General features: G+C 36.8%; 1 protein-coding gene across 2 annotated transcripts in view; it reads right to left on the reverse strand.

Annotated features, from left to right (window-relative positions):
* Positions 1 to 16492, reverse strand: part of MYBL1 (MYB proto-oncogene like 1) — a 43811-nt gene extending 27319 nt beyond the window's left edge. The window contains exons 1-5 of one of the 2 annotated variants that reach the window (XM_019453195.2): positions 16274 to 16492; positions 6022 to 6127; positions 5613 to 5684; positions 2952 to 3044; positions 854 to 1074 (exon numbers count right to left, since the gene is read on the reverse strand). In XM_019453195.2, coding sequence (XP_019308740.1) covers positions 854 to 1074; positions 2952 to 3044; positions 5613 to 5684; positions 6022 to 6127; positions 16274 to 16293 — 512 coding nt within the window. In that variant the 5' untranslated portion in view covers positions 16294 to 16492. The remainder of the gene's footprint in view (positions 1 to 853; positions 1075 to 2951; positions 3045 to 5612; positions 5685 to 6021; positions 6128 to 16273) is intronic. The other variant, XM_019453194.2, reaches the window with a different exon arrangement.
* Between the last annotated feature and the right edge of the window lie 4664 nt (positions 16493 to 21156).

A 21156-nucleotide genomic window follows, 5' to 3' on the forward strand; every position in this document is an offset into this window, starting at 1 on the left:
TATAGAGACTACATACAACAATTAAAAAAAAAAAACAAAACATGCATACCTTCTGAGTGAGGTATGGATTTTCCCAAGGTTGATGGTCTACTGTACTACAATAGGGAAAAATTTCAACCAGTGCAATGTATAGTAATACTTACAATGTATAGTATACAGCGGTATATCACTCTCCCAGAAGGAAATTCTGTATTTTAGCCACAGGGATATATACACTACTCTCATGATTTGAATCATACCATAATTAATTAAGAATTAAATTTTGTCTAATGAACTTTCATAGTTTATTTTAGGCAATGTATTTGCTATTCCCTGGTCTTGTGCATAGAATCTAGTATGAAAGAAATCTCTTCAATTTACATTCTATTCCAACCAGGTTTGTACACAGGTCTGTCTGACTCGCACTGATAAGTAAACAATCTAGGAAGTTATTAAATGTTCACATAATCTGAAGGTCTATCATTTTACTGCACAAATTACTGCTATAAAATATTTCATTAAGAAAGTAATTCTATTGCTTACACAGAATTTATTACAAATAGGCCCAAAACGTTGCTTGTCTAAATTTCAATTATAAAAGTAATTCTATCCCTCATACAGAATTTATTACAAATAGGCCCAAAAAGTTGCTTGTCTAAATTTATTACAAATAGGCCCAAAAGGATGCTTGTCTAAATTTCAATTATAAAAGTAATTCTATCCCTTACACAGAATTTATTACAAATAGGCCCCCAAAAACTGCTTGTCTAAAAAAAAAAATAAAAGTCATGGGGTACTTGCAAATATATTTAATAGTAACATAATAAAGATCAAGTTTAAGTACAGGAAAATGTATATACATTTATATAAGCACCTTCCAGGAAGCAGTTTGGCAATTTCTGCCCAACGATTTCCCAGCCGCTTATGTGCTTCATAGATGATCCTGTCCTCCTCTTCTGTCCAGGAAGATTTCTTTACCTCAGGATTCAGATGATTATGCCATCTTTCTCTACACTGCTTGCCTATTCTTCCTTTCAAATGTTTTGCAATTAAAGACCATCTTTTTGGCCCATATTTCTGAACTAATTCAATAACCTAAGAAACAGAAAAAACAAAGTTTAAAAAAGAAATACCTTTTTAAAAGTTTATTCATGGGGATGCAATGTACAGCACAGTGACTATAGTTAATACCGTAATGCAGGGGCGCCTGGGTGGCTCAGGGGGTTAAGCATCTGACTTCAGCTTAGGTCATGATCTCACAGTTCGTGAGTTCAAGCCCCACATCAGGCTCTTCACTGACAGCTCAGAGCCTGGAGCCTGCTTCAGATTCTGTGTCTCCCTCTCCCTCTGTCCCTCCCCTGCTCATGCTATGTGTCTCTCTCAAAAATAAATAAACATTAAAAAAAATTAAAAATAAATAAAAACTATACTGTAATGCACATCTGAAAGTTGTTAGATCTTAAAAACTCTCATCACAAGAAAAAAAAATTTTTAACTATATATGATGACAGATGTTAACTAGAATCCTTATTGTGATTATTTAGCAATACAAACCAAGAGCAAATCATTATGTGGTACACTTGAAACTACTATAGTGTTACATGTCAATTTAACATGACACAGTGAGAATACATCTCAATTTGAAAAAGCATTACCTTGATAGAATTTTAAAACATAACTCAAGAATACTATTTCTTTTAAATGCATTAAATCCAAACCACAACTACTAATTGTTAAGTTTATTTAAGTTAAGTTACTAATAAGTTAACTAATAAATACTAATAAATACTAATTCAGCATTGGCCAAGTACAAAAGTTTACCTCAAACTTATCTAAAATACAATGTGCTAATTAAAGTGACTTGTAAGTTAAAATGTTATCACTGAAAATCAATTTAACAGTAAAAATGTTGAGACTTATAGATTTTCTACTCTTTCTTTAAAAAAAGCTTCAGTTGGGGGCGCCTGGGTGGCGCAGTCGGTTAAGCATCCGACTTCAGCCAGGTCACGATCTCCCGGTCCGTGAGTTCGAGCCCCGCGTCAGGCTCTGGGCTGATGGCTCGGAGCCTGGAGCCTGTTTCCGATTCTGTATCTCCCTCTCTCTCTGCCCCTCCCCCGTTCATGCTCTCTTTCTGTCCCAAAAATAAATAAAAAACGTTGAAAAAAAAAATTTAAAAAAAAAAAAAGCTTCAGTTGGAGGCCAAATAAATCAGTTTGGAAGCAAGAAGGATCTACAAAGTTATTGTCTTCTCATTTCTTCCTTTCTCATACTAAAAGGATACAGAACACACATTATAAAACCTATCACTGACCATCAAGTAAATCTTACCAGTTCTGAGCCTAGTGAACTTTTTTTTTCCCCTTGAGTGGCAGGAAAAAATGCTCTAATTCCTCAACCCTATTAACAACATTTCTGCCATAAAGAGCATGAACTAAAGCCAATTCCTAGCGGAGGGCAGCAACTTTCCCATTCTTCTCAGTCTTTTATAAAACAAACAATTACCTTAATATCGAAATCACCAAACCTTTTAGAAATACAGTGCTCTGGTATCTATCTTATTTTGGGGCACATTATAGGTCAAGAGGGAAAGTTAAGAATGACTTCCTCACATATCATGTTATCAGATAAAATTAAAATTAAAATTAAATTAAATTCTGTTTTTTAAAATGTTAACTCAATTTTCAACAAGCTATACCCTAAATGTTACTAACCTAAGCTCTAAATAAGATAAATAAGCTAATAACATTTTTCCTTCTGTAAACTAAACTCACAAAGAAAAGCTAAATATATTATACTTGGTTTGACTCAATTCAGAAAAACTATATTTCAAGACATTCAACTTTCAATTCTTCTACAAGCAGCAACCAAATCAAAGTGATTTAAACATAACCTTTGTGACAAAACAATATATTAGGAAGAAAAAAAAAGCCAATCCACCTACACAGTGAGAATAAAATATATGAACATGTTACCCTCTGATCTTCTTCTTTAGTCCAGGGACCCTTTATCAATTCTGGATTTAAAACTTTCTGCCATCGATGCTGGCACTGAAAATCTGAACGATTCTGAAAGAATTGATAATTTTGTTATTGAACAATGTCTTCCAGAAAGCAAGTCAACCTAAACTCAAGAAGAAAGTCTTCAAGAATAATGCATTCAATAACATTCTTTAAACTGTAATATTTATCTTATATGCCTGTGTCTCAATTCATTTTTAAATTAAAGTCTCTGGAAGGGCTTAGACTATATATTTTTAAGTATATATCTCTACACTGTGCCTTATAACACAGATACTGCCATGAAGAAATGTATCTGAGCACTTGGGTGGCTCAGTCGGTTAAGTGTCTGACTTCAGCTCAGGTCATGATATCACAGTTTGTGGGTTTGAGCCCCATGTAGGGCTCTGTGCTGACAGCTCAGAGCCTGGAGCTTGCTTCGGATTCTGTGTCTCCCTCTCTCTGCCCCTTCCCCATCTGCATTCTGTCTCTCTCTCTCAAAAATAAATAAACATTAAAAAAAATGTATCTAAGATTGAGAAATAAAAGAGAGTAAACAGAAAACTATACAAAATAGACAAATGAACTCAAATAGCACAGCAGTCTGGATTCATACAGTACAGCAGTACTTAACTCTATACAATTTAAAAACCCCCAAAGGCATTACTAGGCCACTGCATGGTATTTAAAGGATTTTTATACATGATGACCTCCAAGTTATCAAGAAAAAACTAGAGGCACCTGGGTTATTCAGTCGGTGGGGCATCTGACTTCGGCTCAGGTCATGATCTCGCAGTCCATGAGTTCAAGCCCCACATCGAGTTCTGTGCTGACAGCTCAGAGCCTAGAGCCTGCTTTGGATTCTACGTCTCCCTTTCTCTGCCCCTCCCTGCTCACACTGTGTGTGTGTGTGTGTGTCTCTCTCTCTCAAAAATAAACATTAACTCCTATGTATAAATAATAATAATAATAATAATAATAATAATAAAACAGTTAACTTCATGAATGACAAAAATATTAGAAGTATATAAAGGGATAAATACAAATACTTTGTTTACCAGTCACTGCCTTTGTGTCTAGTGGGTCTCAAGTTATTTTTATTTAAACTGAGTTTCTTCATTTATGGCTTCAAAACATCAATGCTGATCCATTTTTAAGGCTATCATTTTCTTCAAAATAATCAGACTGCTCCTGTATGTGCTTGTAGCATTTCTTTGTTCACTTCATTTGCTGCTATACCCTCAAGTTACACTGGTAAACCTAATATAAATAACTTTTCTAATTTAGTTTCCATTCATCTAACACCTGCTAAATGTCAGGAAATATGCCCAACATCCTATATGTCATTTCTAATTCTCACAACAATACTACAAAAACGAGTACTATTATTTACATATTATAGACAAGGAAGCTGAACATCAAAGAAGTTAGTAATTTTTCTAAGAGCAAACAGCTAGTAGAGCTGGCACTTGAATATAGATCAGACTGACTCCAAAACTTACGCACTTTCCATTATCTGGTCTCAATTTTCAGGTTATGTTGGAAAGCATCATAACAATTTAGAAAGAACATAGGTAATCTGATTTCTGATATCCACAGTAGTCAAAACAAATTCAAATGTGACTATTTTGCCTCCCTACCTTTAATGTAGTAAGGAACAAAAGGAATATATGTAAATTATAAATTTATAAATTTTGTAAATTATAAACTTACATACTAATGGATAGCATGTGAATAGTATGTAAATTATAAAATTACATACATATGTATGTATGTAATATAAAATTACATACATACATACATACATACATACTAATGAATAGCCTGTGAATAGTATGATGAACGAACAATAAGTAGAATTTTTTAAAGATCAATAACCCCTTAAAATCCAAATAAAGGTTGACAAACTTTCAACAGAGCTTTTTCTGATTTTATTGATTAGCTGCCAAAAGATTTCCATACATTTAACTTCTGTCAGAATGTTTTAACATTTATCAGCAAATATTTATAAAGCCCTACCCAAACCTAGTATTTTCATTTTAGATTAGTAATCTTTTTAGGCCCCTATATAAACTAATTACTAGAAAAATCGGACTTTTTAAGCCTTTGGCCACTATAGGAAGATCAGAAAAACAGAGATGTTTTTAGAAAGGAAACCTAAGTCTTCTGTTTCCGATTCTGTGTCTCCCTCTCTCTCTGCCCCTCCCCCGTTCATGCTCTGTCTCTCTCTGTCCCAAAAATAAATAAAAAAACATTGAAAAAAAAAATTTAAAAAAAAAAAAAAAAAAAAAGGGGGCGCCTGGGTGGCGCAGTCGGTTAAGCGTCCGACTTCAGCCAGGTCACGATCTCGCGGTCCGTGAGTTCGAGCCCCGCGTCAGGCTCTGGGCTGATGGCTCGGAGCCTAGAGCCTGTTTCCGATTCTGTGTCTCCCTCTCTCTCTGCCCCTCCCCCGTTCATGCTCTGTCTCTCTCTGTCCCAAAAATAAATAAAAAAACATTGAAAAAAAAAAAATTTAAAAAAAAAAAAAGAAAGGAAACCTAAGTCTAAAATAATGAAGACACATTTTTGAAAAACAGCAAATTTAACCCAATAGCTTATGTTATCCATGTTATAAATAGAAGAAAATATTTCACTCACTTGAAGATGACTAGCAATTAGAGTCCAATCATCAGTTCCGTGTTGTTCAACCAACTTCTTTAACTTATCATCCTATTAAAACAGGTGTGAAAATTAGAAAGCTTTCTTTCCTTTGCCTATTCCTCTATCGCTAAATATAGATAACTGTCTAATTCTTTCATGTCATATCTGATGACCATTTGTAGAAGGATAAGCCACTGTAATACAAGCTCTCCCATTTTACTACAGTGTTTCTGTCAGTCTTAACATCATACCACTATTCACACCTCTGGTGGAAGAAAAATATGTGCATATCAGTTGATGAATAGCTTTTCTCATGTTTTGCTTTTCAAGATCTTTAATTCCTTTATTAAATATTATTAACCAATAAGTACAAGTATGAAATTACTAAACCTTATCATGTAATTACCTCATCTCTTGTCCATTTTACTCTGTTCCAGAGTTTCTTCAATCCTTTTTGTTGTGGTACTTCATAATCATGATCAGCATACTGGAGGTCATCATCCTCATCCTCACTAAAACAAAAACAGAAACAAAAACAAAAAAACACACACAATTGTTGGGGCGCCTGGGTGGCTCAGTCGGTTGAGCATTTGACTCTTGATTTCGGCTCAGGTCATGATCTCATGGTTCATGAAATAAAGCCCCTTGTTGGGATCCACACTGACAGCATGGAGCCTGCTTGGGATTCTCTCTCTCCCTCTCTCTCCACTGTGTATGTGTGTGTCTCTCTCTAAATAAATATATAAACTTAAAAAAAAAATTGTGAAATCAAGAATTTTATGCAACTTTGTAAATTCAATCATTGAATCTGTGTATACAGGTATGACTGAAGAAGCCACCCAGACTAAAAACATACGTCCCAACAGATTATTCAAGATATAAAAAAGTAAGAGTTATACAATGTAGAGTAGCTATAGTTCTTACTGACACCAGGAGTTGATATGCCATCAGGGGTCAATTGTAGACAAGGAAAGAGTTTATGTCATGCTAAGGAGTTTGACTTTCATTCTTTATTTAACCTTTATCCTAAAGGGTCAAAGGACTTTAAGTAAGGGAGTAAAACACAAATATCTCATGTTTCAGAAAAATCACTGGCAGGATGTAGAGAAATGGAGAAAGACCAATTAGTAATTTTTATAATAATCCAAGTAAAAAATCATTAGGGGGGCGCCTGGGTGGCGCAGTCGGTTAAGCGTCCGACTTCAGCCAGGTCACAATCTCGCGGTCCGTGAGTTCGAGCCCCGCGTCAGGCTCTGGGCCGATGGCTCGGAGCCTGGAGCCTGTTTCCGATTCTGTGTCTCCCTCTCTCTCTGCCCCTCCCCCGTTCATGCTCTGTCTCTCTCTGTCCCAAAAATAAAAAAATAAAAATAAATAAATAAAAAAAACGTTGGGGAAAAAAAAAAAAAAAAAAATCATTAGGGCCTGACACTGGTAAAGGTAAAATACAAAACACAGTCACATCCAGTTAAAAGAAACAATGGAAGAAATGATCCATTAACGTTACAAAAACAACAAAAACATTAAAACATGTAGAAATAATATGAATATACAAGATCAAAATATAGTAAACAAAACACTATTGTAATACACATTAGATCTGAACAAATGGAAAAACATTCAGACCACATTCCTGGATAGGAACAGAATTACAGATGTCCATTCTCCCTAAAATAATTCATAAATTTAAATTAAATTAAAATACCATTATATTTTCAGAGGAACTTAAACATGCTGATTCTATAGTTCATATGGAAAAGTAAACAAATAGCACTACCCAATGAAGACATACTGCAGAGAAACAATAAATAAAACAGAATACTACTGGCACACAGATACACAGATCAATGGAAGAGACTAGAACATTCAGAAAAAAACAAAATCCAAATGGGAATTCGGTAAATTTTAACAGTAACATATCAAATCAGTGGTGTGAAGATGGATTTTTCAATAAATGGTAAGACAGAGGGTAACAAATTTTAAAAACAAACTTTGAGGGGCGCCTGGGTGGCTCAGTTGGTTGAGCATCCGACTTTGGCTCAGGTCATGATCTCATGGTTCATGAGTTCAAGCCCTGCATCAGGCTCTGTGCTGACAGCTTGGAGCCTGGAGCCTGCTTCGGATTCTGTGTCTCCCTCTCTCTGACCCTTCCCAGCTCATGCTCTGTCTCTCTCTCAAAAAATAAATAAATAAATAAATAAATAAATAAATAAATAAATAAATAAATAAAATTAAAAAATAAAAAAAATTTATAAACAAACTTTGAGTCCTACTTTAAAATAAAAAACTTTAGATGAAGCAAATATATTTTAAAAAAAACGAAACTGTAACAATACTATTTAAAAAAAAATAGGAAAGGCCTGGGCACCTGGCTGGCTCAGTCAGAGAAGAGTGTGACTCTTGACCTCAGGGTCATGAGTTTTAGTCCCATGTTGAGTGTAAAGATTACCTCAATAAATAAAATTAAAAAAAAAAAAAATAGGGTAGGGGAGGCTGGGTGACTCCGTTGGTTAAGCATTGGACTCGATTTCAGCTCAGGTCATGATCTCATTTCATTTTGTGGGATTGAGCTCCACACAGAGCTCTGTGCTGACACCACAGAGCCTGCTTGGGATTCTTTCTCCCTTGCTTTCTGCCCCTCTCCCTCCCCTGTGTGAACACGTACACTAATGCACACACACATTCTCTCTCACAAAATAAATAAATAAACTTAAAAAAAAAATAGGGTAGAATTCCATCTTTTTATATCCTTGAGTAGAACGGATCTAAATATAACAAAATCAAGAAACCATAAAAGAATAAACCAACGAAGGTAGTAATAGTGGCAACAATAAGAAGTGCATGAAAATGACAAATATGAAAAAAGTAGAAAAAGATTTTGCAAGGAATCAATGACTCCAAAATTTCTGGCTTTGGGAGCATAAACAGAGCTATCCACCAAGATAAAGAACAGAAGGAAAAACAGAACTTTGGGAGGGAGAAGAGAATGGGGAGAGTCTCAGGCAGTTTTGGACTAGCTAATTTCAAGGCACTTGAGAAATATATAAGAGGAGATATCTAGAATAGCACAGTCCAATAGAAATATAATGCAGCCATATATGTAATTTCCTAGTAGCCACATTTTAAAAATAAAAACATGTCAAAATAACGTTACTTATGTTATTTAATACATTAAAAATTATCACATAATCAACATAATCATGCGCTACTTTACATTCCTTTTTTCTTACTAAAGAAAATCTAGTGTGTATTTTATACTTAGAGTACACTGCAATTCAGACTAACCACATGTCAACAGCTCAACAGCCACATGTGGGAAGTGGCTATCCTATGGGCAGAGCAAATCTAGAAGGCAACTAGGCCCAATATCTTCAGCTCAGGTAGGAGGCCTAGGGTAGACACATAGTTTTGACAGTCACCAGCATACAGAGAACAATTAAAGCCATGAGAGCACAAATCCCCAGAAGAGAGGGCAGGTCTTTATGATAAACTGAACCAGAAGACTTTGAGTAGCTAGAGGACTGAATACAGTCATGAGCATCTGATAATAACAAGAGCTAATATTTGTTTAAACTTTCTAAGTACCAGACATTCGGTCGTCTATGAAATTTCTCTCTTAAAACCCCACAACAACCCCAAGAAGAAAATATTATTATTCCCATTTTACATAATAGGGAGCCTTGACTTAGAAAATTAACTTCTTGCCCATAGTTATGCCAAACACAGCATGACTGAACTCCAAAATCCACTACTTAACCACTATACTACCACATACTAGAAAAACAGGGAAGAAGCTGGAAGACACCAAAGACACCAGAAGAACCAGGTTCTAGTTACAACTTTACTTATTTTGCATCCTTGGACATACTAACCTCTTAGGGCTTTAGTTTACCTGTTTGTGAAATGAGCACCTACCTGATAGTGCTTCTTTAAGGATAAAATTAAATGAAAAAACACATAAAATACCTCATATAGGATTGTGGCACAGAGAGGTAGTTCAACATTAGTATTATGTGCATAGGCTGAATGACCAGCAATATCCATGATTATTTCTGCTATTTCAACTCTTTTCCAAAAATTCACTCAGATTTCAAACAGTTAATGTTTGATGATTTGTTTAATCTCAATGTAATATATTTAAGAACATGTGGGCAGTTCCTAATATCTACACATAGTTTAGTTCTTACAAAACTGAAAAATGGAGGCCTAGATTTAACATATACTGTCTACAGATCCTTTGCAGGAACTTGATTTCCCTTGATTTGTCACTTCTATAGGACCAAAATTCTTCATATCTGACCAAGCAAGACTCCAAGAACCCCAAGTCCCCTACCTATATAGCTATCTATCTCTGCTTCAGTTCAATACATTTCAACATTCCAATGCTCTCTCACTAAGGCCAGTGTCTATTTGTAACATTAATCTGCCAGTCCCACTTTCATATATGCTTGTTTTGTTAACTAATCTGAAAATAAAAGTTTAAAAAAATAAATACCTGTTATTTGCTGCCATCTAAAGCTATCAAAGCTATCAGAAATATCACCTGATTAGCCAAGATGAAATTGTTACAATGGAGATGGTTCAGGATCCAACGACTTCATAAATTTCTAAGGCTACCAAATCAGATAAACACCATATTGAGGCTTTCTGTCCCATTTGTATATATTCATGGCATCTACCCTTCCTTTTTAATGCTCATCACATATGCCAACCTTCCCAACCAAATAATAAGTTCAGGAGTGCAAAGACCATATCTAATACATTGACCTCTCTGCACAAACACAGTACCTATAATATTTGTAAAATTAATGACTATTGAATGATCTTCCTTACTTTTACCTCCTCCAAGTACTCTGTATCCCAAAATTAGCTCACTCCCTTCCAATCCAATCAAAATTTCCACCTCTCTCAGTACAACTGACCTCAAGTGGATATGAGAAAGAACTTTTTTCTTTTTTTAACAAATGAAAATATCTTTAGGAGAAGGTGAAAGGCATTCCCATTTATTAAAAAGGACTTTCAAAATCCAAATGCACCTCCAAGTGGTAGAATTTTAATTGTTTGTTTGCTGAAACAAAATATTCAGTACACAATGGGTTCTTTAGGGTATCTACTAATATTGCCTAACCTTTCCTAAAACTGTCCCTACCAACACTGACACTTCCTGCCATCCCAAAGAGCCCTCAGTCATGCTTTTCACAGCTTCCCCTCTTTCTTCCCTCCCCTCAGATCCCAACAACTTCCACAATAGCATATTTGAGACTGCTTTTTAAAATTGGGTTATTTCTGGAGGCGCCTGGGTGGCTCAGTCAGTTAAGCGTCCGACTTCGGCTCAGGTCATGATCTTGCGGTCCGTGAGTTCTAGCCCCGCGTCGGGCTCTGTGCTGACAGCTCAGAGCCTGGAGCCTGCTTCATATTCTGTGTCTCCCTCTCTCTGACCCTCCCCTGTTCATGCTCTGTCTCTCCCTGTCTCAAAAATAAATAAACATTAAAAAAAATTTTTTTTTAATTGGGTTATTTCTGGATCAAAACAATATTTAATTTGGGGACCTGCCTATATAAATCTTGAGTATTCAAAAAAATATCTACATCACATCTGTACAAAATTCACCATGGGTTCTTATCAAAATATTTTAAGTTAAGGATATGAGTCTAAAGATGTTACTTGGGTCAAAAGACTAGTGTGCAAGCAGCAGTTTTCCTAAAAACTTGTTCAACTTTAAGATTCTGCCTTATTTTTTAACCATATACTTGATTTGTGAGAAATTTCTATTTCTACATGCGGTTTCATTCTCTGTTTTGCATCAGCATGGTCATCAGTTTCAGACAGAGTTATACAGCCCAATGTTCAGGAAGCTGGGTTTTTTGAGTGGGTTAGTGTGAGGGAGGATTAAAGTAGAATTCTTAGAATCATCTCTCTACCACTGGGACTTTCCTAGAGTCTATCCACCCAGCTACTTCTTAGTTTTAGCATAAAGTTATTTCTATATTAGTTAAGTAATTGTTAAAGGATGATGTAACTTTTAAATAAGTGTGACAGAATAAGATCCTAGAAAATTATCAATATCACTAGCTACAACAGAATGATGCCTGAGAATGCCTACAATTTGCCAAGAAAAAAGAAAAACTCCACAAATAATCTCACCAACATCCCACTTTCACCATTTAACAGTAAAAATGGTTCCATTGCTTAATAATGGTTAGATACCATCAAAACAAATCCGTTCTATTTTTCTGCTTTTCAGTGTCTTCCTTTAGCATTTCTATATTATAGCAATCGATAATGATAATAACTAAATAAAATCAACTCCCTACCTTATAAACAAATAAGCCATTTTTAATCTAGAGTGACTGATCTAGAAGACAGCAAAATGGGTGAAATTATTGGTCCCATCACAAAGCAAAAATAGAAGAGGAATTTGGTTTCTGAATCTTCATCCAGGACTTGGTTTCCAAAATTACTCTTCCAGTTCTATTTTTTAAGTCAAAGAAAATATTTATTCTATAACTGTCTAATACATAAGCTAAGCACTACATTAAAATGAAAAGGTTTTTTTTTTTTTAATTATGAATGAACAGTGATTAGGATGAGTATTAAACAGCAAAATGAAATGCATGCACACATACACACATAAATACTATGACTCATTAGGCCAGGAAAATGGCTAAGAATAACTCTACACTAGGCATGAGCTAATAGGATATTACAGTCATAACTTACCCTGTGAAATAATACACAAACTATTCTTGACAATATTAACACAAAATACTTGACAATATTAAGATAAAACATTAGGGAGAAGTTCAATTTTAAAGGACATTAATTATCTCACCTAAAAAGAGTAATATAAGGTATTGAAAGGAAGAACTTGAGAATTTTTTAAAATTTACTTTTATATGAAAAGAAACTACTGGTTTGAAATTAGAGATATATCAAGTTCTTTAAAATTGGCTCTAATAAAATCACTTCAACTTGATCATATTTTAAGTCATAAACTGCATCAAATATGAAATTTTTATCAAAATCCAAAATTATATCTTTATTATACTGTCTTAACAAGGTAATTCTTTATTTTTTAAAGTCCAATTGAATTCAAGGTATGAAAATTTACCAGGTTGATTTAATAAAGTGAAATCAGGCCACCCAGTGGTTAATATTATGTACTGCATACATGAATATTTTATTTCCAAACATAGGCTGCAAGCTAGCATCATTATAGTAAGACAAAATTGACTTCATTTGACCATTACTAATAGCAATACTGAAATAAATACTGAAGGGAATTTTACCTAGCTATTCATAAATGAAAATAATGAGAGAATTTTTCTATTTTATTCCATTAGTGTATATATTTTTAAATGAGCAAGGATGATTACAAAAGGGTTCAAAACAGGATATATATTAAATCTAGAAATTACCATACAGACCATAAAATCCAACCCCCTATAAAACAGATTTAAAAACCTGGATATAGAGTTTACTTGCTTTCCTAAAACAATTTGCTAGTTAATGACAAAGCTGATTAAAAAATCAGTTCTCATACTTCAGTATTCTTTTCACCCATAATACTCATTTTGCTGGAAACAACATAGTAAAATTGCTTCCCCTCACACACATACATAACCACTGAAAAACATTTTCCAATGCAAAATCTGGCTTTTACCTTTATCAAGTGTATATATCTGAATCTGTTACTACTTAAATAGGTCTTCTAGGTTCTAAATGACATTTTTTAAAGTTTATTTAAGGGTAGCCCTGGCTTTTAAAAACTAAAATTAATTACTTAATACATAATGATGCTTAAAAATAAAACACGTGTTGAGGTGCGTGGGGGCTCAGTTTGTTGAGCTTCCGACTTCGGTTCGGGTCATGATCTCACAGTTAGTGGGTTTGAGCCCCCGTAGGGCTCTGTGTGGACAGCTCAGATCCTGGAGCCTGCTTCGGATTCTGTGTCTCTCTCTTTCTCTCCCCTACCCCACTCACACTCTGTCTCTGTCTCTGTCTCTCAAAAATAAATAAACATTAAAAACAATTTTTTTAATCAAATACATGTTAGTAACAGATATGCCAATTGGTATTGCCTGTAAAATATATCATTAAACCCCCCAGTGGGATCTAAAACTATTTAAAGTCACATTAAATGAGCCTTTTCCTTTATGTAAATCTAGTTCAGAGACACTACAGCAATCTTAAACAAAAAGCAAAAGAGCCAACATCCTTCAGTTGTTTCAACCTGAGGTAACAGTTTTTTTACTCTTTTTTTCCCCATATCATACAGAAAAAGTATACTACAGAATTTATGCCCATAGTCTTATGTAAATCATTTATACAGCAAAGTACAGTTTTTGCTCAAATACTTAAATAGTTGTATAGTGGAGATCTTAAATTGACTAAATTATTTCCTTTCTCATTCAACTATAAATTAAGTTCATATTTATTATTGAGATATTTAGCCAAGAGACATGAGACTACACTTTGCTCAACAAATAATTTCTCCTTCAAAACATTTCACATTCTATTCTCTTCTAAGATAAATAAGACATATTTTCATAAATAAGCAATATAATTTAGAGCATGAAACATTCAAGTATGAAGATCCTAAGAAATACACCACACAGAGATGATAATTTCTTACCACATCCTCTACCTCTACACTCCCATAGGGAACACAGCTTCACCCCACCACGTTTAGTTACTCCAGCCTTATGACTTTTTAACTCATTCTACAATACTTTTCAATTCATACAGCTGACAAGGAACAAAAGTCAACAGTACAATTAATGTTTAGATTTCAGGGCTCACAGTACCGCCAATAAAAGAAAATAACCTACACAGGCAAATTAGTCATTAAATCACTTCTCCTTTCTTAGTCTATTATTATTAAGCATACAAAAACTATGAAAAGAACAGACAAAATCAACCAGAGAGGGCAGGGTTCTGACATTCAAGCATCCCTGTCTAACCATAACTAAATGCTGATGATAGCATTAGCTAAGACATTCTTTCAAATAAGATTAACATCAATAGTGATAGGTAGATAATGCCACACAATAAATATAAACAAACTTCCATTACTGAGTTGACATAGTCAAGTGTCACCTTGCTTAATGAAGTTACTTTATTTTTAAAATTCTGTATATTTAAAAATCCAAAAGAAAAGGCCTAAACGAGTTCCTCAGTAATTATAATTATAGGAGCTTTTAATATTGATTGTTTTTGAAGATTAGGAAGTTAATTAGAGCAGCAATTCTCACCTGGGTGATTTCGCCCCCCAGCCTTCAAAACGCATTTGATAATCTCTGGAGACATATGATTGTCACAACTGGGGGAAACAGGGTGTTATTGGCATCTACTGGGTAGAGGCCAGGGATGCTGTTAAACATACTACAAAGCACAGGACAGCCCCCCCACCCCCAAAGAATCATCTAATCCAATATATCAATAGTGACAAGGCTGAAAATCCTATTCTAGAGGTGGGTTTATGCATGTGTATGTGTATATTTGTTCCACCTCAAGAGTTTGACCTATACTGTACTTGCCACAAAATAACAGTCTAACAAGGACTTAATCATATATTTCATGCTGATTTCTGCGAAAATACCCTACATACAGCAGATACTTAATAAATGAACAAGGCAGCAAATATTGTGTCGCTATTGCCAGTTTTTAACAGAAATCTGCAATGAGTGAATCCTAGTACTAAATTCCAAGTTTGGAAATACATCTCTCGTTAAGACTTTAAGGTTGTGGACCTAGATAAACAAAGCCATTTGTAAACCCTACCAAACATCTTTTAAGGTTTATTTAATAATAGTGACAAAAGACACCCTAGTTTTGTGCCATCTAAGTGGTTACTACACACAGTTTAGGTGTAGCTACTATAGCAACATATAAATAAAAATTAGATGAGTAAACTCCTCCTAGCAAGTTTCCAACAAAAAAATATGCCCTACCTCTGGGCAACACTTAGTTACAGTCAGAGCCAAACACGGGCACTAAAAATATTCAGTGAATCAAACATTGTTTTAAGATGAAGCTACTGGTGGTAACAGTGTGGCATCTTCCCAACAGAAGATATTAAAAAGATAAACATAAAGTTGAGACACGGTAATGGTAACTACAGAACACGTCAAAACGGTCCTCTCTCATCAGCTATTCCTAAGGGGATTTTCCATACCTGTCAAGGCAGCAAAGATGGCAGAGTCGTCCCAGCACAGGCTTATCACATAGTTCCTATTTTAATTGGTACAGTAGTTCAGAAAAAAGTCTCTCCGAATACCATTTTCAAGTCCGGGCTGTACACTAGCACTTCTACGTGCGCAGGGTACTCCCTAAAAGCGCACAGACTTACCTGGCAAGAAACTCCGACCAAGATGCGGCTGTGCGAGATTGGAGTCTGGACGTGCGCTGTGGGGAGAATCAACTCAAAAGAGCAACCTGACCATTTGTTACTCACTTTCTGCGCCTTAAACATAGTGGTCCCCAACTCTCCACAAGTCACGGCTGGGATCCAGCCAGCCGGGCCGAAGCGGCTGCGGAGCAGCGGGAAGCAAAACCTCTGCCCCAGCTGGGGAGGGCCTGATGGGGACGCACTGGGTAAAGGAAGAGAATCTGAGCCGAGACTATGCCAACAGGCCTGCGTAAAAGGGATGTCACCCACCTGCGCGACCTCTTCGCCATCCTTCAAGTACCGCATAGGCGCGGACTGGGCGGGGACGCAGTTCAGCCTCCTCCAGCCTCAAGCGAATGTTCCTTGTCCCCGACCCTCCAGCCGCTTCCCTCGCTCCCTCTCCGAGGCGACCGAGAGTGGAACGCACGTCCCCTGCAGGGCAGGACGGAGGGACGGAGGGGCGGACCGCGACCCGCCCCCGGCCCGCAGCGCCACTCCTAGCCCCGGCCCGGCCCGGTCAGGGATGCCCCCAACATGTCAGCAGGCGCGCTCTCGCCCTCCCTCGACCCCTCCCGCCGCCTCTCAGCCTCCTAGCTGCGGTCCGAGCTCAGCTCCGCGGCTGGCGCCGACCCCCACCCTCACCCCGCAGCGAGCAGCTCTGCAGGGCTCGCAGCCTCCTGCAGGGTTTTGTCCGCACCGCCGAATCTCGCGCCCAGCCTCCCTCAAGAGCCGCCGTTTGAATCTGCGCACGCGGCCCCGAACCTCATTGGCTGTAGCGGCCGCACGCGGGGGGACGAGGGCGTGGTGGGGAGAGCGCGCGCGGCTGAGGGCGGGGCTGGGGAGCTGGAAGTCGGGACTGGAACTCGCGGGAGTCGGGGAAGGAGCTGGGGATCAGGGGGTGGGGCCGCAGGCCGGGCTCTCCGGTCCTGCTTTGACAGGACCCGGAGCGCGCCCAGCGCCGCACCGCGCGGGGCCTTCTGGGAAAGCGAGTTCCGGTGCTCGCAGAGAGGCGGGTCCGGAAGCTGCGGTAAGAGTCCAAACTTCCCGGAGTGTGCTGTCAGGGTCTCTGGGGGTTGGGTGGCCCCGCCTAGGCAAGTCCCCACAGCCTTCTCTCAGCCACAGCTCCTCCACTCCGAACTCCTCCGGGTGTATCCCGCCTCATTAGTTTGGAGGCGCGGTCTTCGGACTTGAGACAAATCTAACCATAAAATTTGCGCGGCCGTTATTGCTTAAGCAAAAATGTGAGCTATTTTTGCCCAGACATCATAGCTACTAGAGTAGCGAAGGCTGTGGCAGAAAACTGAATATCAAGAATAAGCAGGAGTGACAGGTGAAAAAAGGTTTTAGCTGGAAAGATGCTTGGCACAGAAAAAGGAAATAATCCAGGTCTGCGTCTGGTCTTGGCAGTGCCTGCCCTTAGCTCGCTCTCCGGGAAGTAATTGATGCGCGATGAAGAAGCCCTGATCCAGGAGAATAATGCAGGAAGACAGGAGCGGACTGGGAGTTTTGCCCGGATAAATGAGTATGGTAGTCAACTGTGGAAAGTGACGGTCTTTCCAGGAGAGACGGAAGAGGGAAGAACTGCACCGAAGGAGCTTCAGCAGTTGTAGCTATTCTAAAGGATTCAAGTATGAAAACTAGGAGCTGCTCGGTTCAAATAGTTCAAATAACATTAAAGTAGATTACAGTAACCACTACAAATGGTAAAAGATCCAGATTTGCAAGGTACCATGCTCTACTGCATAGAGCACTAAACCACATGTTAATATTATAACAAACTTACATTTTGCTATTTTGAAATTTTACGCATCAATTTTTGCAAATCAGAGATGCAGGTGCAAATGTGAATTGAAGAAGAGCCTGCATGCACTACTTTCAAAATTTAAAACGTCTTTTTATGTATTAGCTCCTTTTTCTCAAGGTACGGATTTGGGGAAGGTAAAACACCTTTTAAATCATTCCTTATTGTGTTGTTCTTTCACTTTTTTAAAAACTTAATTTAGAAAGTAAGTCATTTGAAAACAGTGTTTTCTGATTTACTCCTGAGTCATACATTACTCGGTTTATTTATATTCTAACAGGAAGCAGAATTTCTGTTATATTTTAGGTTTTTTATACAGAATACATTTTTAGAGTTTGATGGCAGGTATTTTAGATTTTGACAATAAACTAAATACCCCTCATTTTAGAGATAGAGAAAAAGGTAATTCCTCAGAAAGATCACATTGCAAATTCATTTAAATCACTTAGAGAAGGACAAAGTGTACAGTTAAAGTGGTTCACAGTCATTTGAATACATATACTCAAATGTAATTGAGAATTGGTTTGGTTTTGTTTTTTAGCGAAACATTTTAAAAGTGTTCTTATTCAGAGTATATAAGGAGTTTTCAAAACAATTAGGAGGGGAAAAAGCAATGAAAAATGGGCAAAATAGTAGAACAGACCCTTCACCAAAAAAGATATACGAAAGGGAAATACACCACTTGAAAAGATGCTTCACATCATTAATCATTAGAGAAATGCAAATTAAAACCTCAGTGAGATACTACCACATAGTTAGAATGAGGGAGGGAAAGGACTGTGCAAGTGTTGGTGAAGGTGAAGATGCTGAGCAAATACAGCTTTCATGCATTGCTGGTAGAAATGCAAATGGAAAAGCCACTTTGGAAAACAAATGTTTACAGTGGCTTTATTTGTAATCACCAAAAACTGCAAACACTCAAAGGGATCTTCTCATTGTCACACTTCTCAATACCAAGAGTTGGTTTTGAATAGTCTGTTAAAGCTTCTCAAGTTGTTCCACTAAGATATAGGGAATTGTATACCAAGGGAAGATAGATTGGGAACAAGTGTTGGAAATTTCTTTGAAAACTATTTTATCTTTTAAAACTCATATAAGGGTGCCTGGGTGGCTCAGTCGGTTAAGCGTCCAACTCTTGATTTCCCCTCAGGTCATGATCTCATGGTGATGAGATTGAGCCCCACATCTGCTCCATGCTGGGCCTGGAGCCTGCTTAAGGTTCTCCCTCTCCCTCTGCCTCCCTCTTTCTCTCAAAAAAAAAAAAAAAAAAAAAAAAAACCTCACACGAAGTTTTCTTTCTACTCCATGACAAATATATTCCTGTTTTCAATTATAAAAATGATTTTTCAAGCATGTACTAATTTACTTTCTTACTCCAAGTCTTTAAATACATTGCTAAATTGCTTCATTAATATTAAATCAGCAGTATGATGCACCATACGCATCCTTCCCATGGTTATACCAACTTCTTATCCTCCCACAAAGGCCAAATACTCCCAAGCTTTGCTTATGTTAGTTTGAAAAGTTTTTGCTAGCTTAATATACTGAGAGGCTATACTTTTAATAGAGTTGTATCTGTGATTCTCATAGAGTTTTGTCTGTTTTATTTATTTGTAGAGTCCCAGTCCCTAGAATAGTAATATGTTAATATGCTCAAATACAATCACTATACAATGAACAAAACAAAGGCAAATAATAAGCACATGGATAAATATAAAAAGTACAAATTAAGTTTGAAATACCATTTCATGAGTGCTAAGGTTGCAAAATATTTCTAAATCCTGCCAACTAAATTTGAATAATTCCTTGATATTAGTACTGAAGCTGGTATAATCCTTTTGGAAAGCAATACTGAGCAAAAGCCATAAAGATGTGCATAGCCTATGACAGACATTTTATCTTAATATACTGTAATTCAATGTAAGCAAAAAAGTTGTCATTTAGTGCTTATAGTATTATATTACATTAAAACCCCACTTTGGAAGTCTTCACATTTTGAGACTAATTTTAAAAAATTTGTCTAATGTTTATTTTTGAGAGAGACAGCAAGGGACATTTGTCTAATGTTTATTTATTTTTGAGAGCATGAGCAAGGGAGGAGTAAAGAGAGAGGGAGACACAGAATCCAAAGCTTGCTCCAGGCTCTGAGCTGTCAGCACAGAGCCCTACACGGGGCTTGAACCTGCAAACTGTGAGATCATGACCTGAGCTGAAGTCAGACACTTAACTGACTGAGCCACCCAAGTGCCCCAGATTTTAAGACTAGTTTAAATGGTTCATCATCAGAGAAGAACAATTATACAGCTAGTAGAAATAGTATAATATTAAGGCAATGCAATTAAATGACTATTACATTACTGGGCCCTTCTAGGTGTTGAGCATACATTCATCTTAGGCAATATTCACAACTTGTATAATTGTAACAATCCTCTGAGGTAGGTACTATTATTTTCATCCACTTTATAAATGGGAAAAATAGTGCACCAAAAGATTAACTTGTCCAAGGGCATTTAATGGCAGAACCAAGATTGGAATTAGAAACCAAGCTTCCAGTCACTCTACTACCCTACTATCCATGAGAATTCCAACTATCAGTATAGTATATACTATAGACATAGTATGCTGTAGAGCAAAGAGCTAGTAGCAGAACTGTATGATTAATATCTTATTCGTATACATAAGAACTCAGGGTATGTGTGTATGTGGGTATGTGTCTAACATTATAGAAAATGGTCTATGGACTACACACCACAAACTGTTTAACAGTGTATCACTTTAGAGAAAAGGATGAGATAGGAGCAGGATGGGCTTTAACTTTTTCATTTTATATATAAAGTAAATGTACTTTTATATTATCTGACTTTTTAAAGCATAAATTCTTGTTTATTTTTTAATTTTAAAAAATGAGCTGCCAATAGAAGGAAATAGTGTAACTATGGTATATAAAACAATATTGATAATGCTAAATAAGTATGCTTTGGCAGAAATGATGAAACAAAATATTATGTGCTCCATCTGAAAACAAAACTCAGATTCAGATATCTTGTAGGGACACCTGGGTGGTTCAGTCAGTTAAGTGTTGGACTCTTGATTTCTGCTCAGGTCATGATCCCAGGGTTGTGGGATTGAGCCTTGCATTGGGCTGTGCACTGAACATGGAGCCTGCTTGAGATTCTCTCTCTCTCCCTTTGCCCCTCTCTCCTGTTCACATGCTCTCTCTCTAAAAAACAAAACAAAACAAAACAAAACAAAAAAACCCTACATCTTGAATATATAATTGTCTGCTCCAACCTCTCTCTCCCCACTACCAATATATTTTGGTAATCTATACTTTACATTTAGGATGCTATTT

This window comes from Panthera pardus, unplaced genomic scaffold (genome assembly GCF_024362965.1).
Source record: "Panthera pardus isolate Hobbes unplaced genomic scaffold, ASM2436296v1 HiC_scaffold_7, whole genome shotgun sequence".
In the NCBI taxonomy this organism is placed as follows: Eukaryota; Metazoa; Chordata; class Mammalia; order Carnivora; family Felidae; genus Panthera; species Panthera pardus.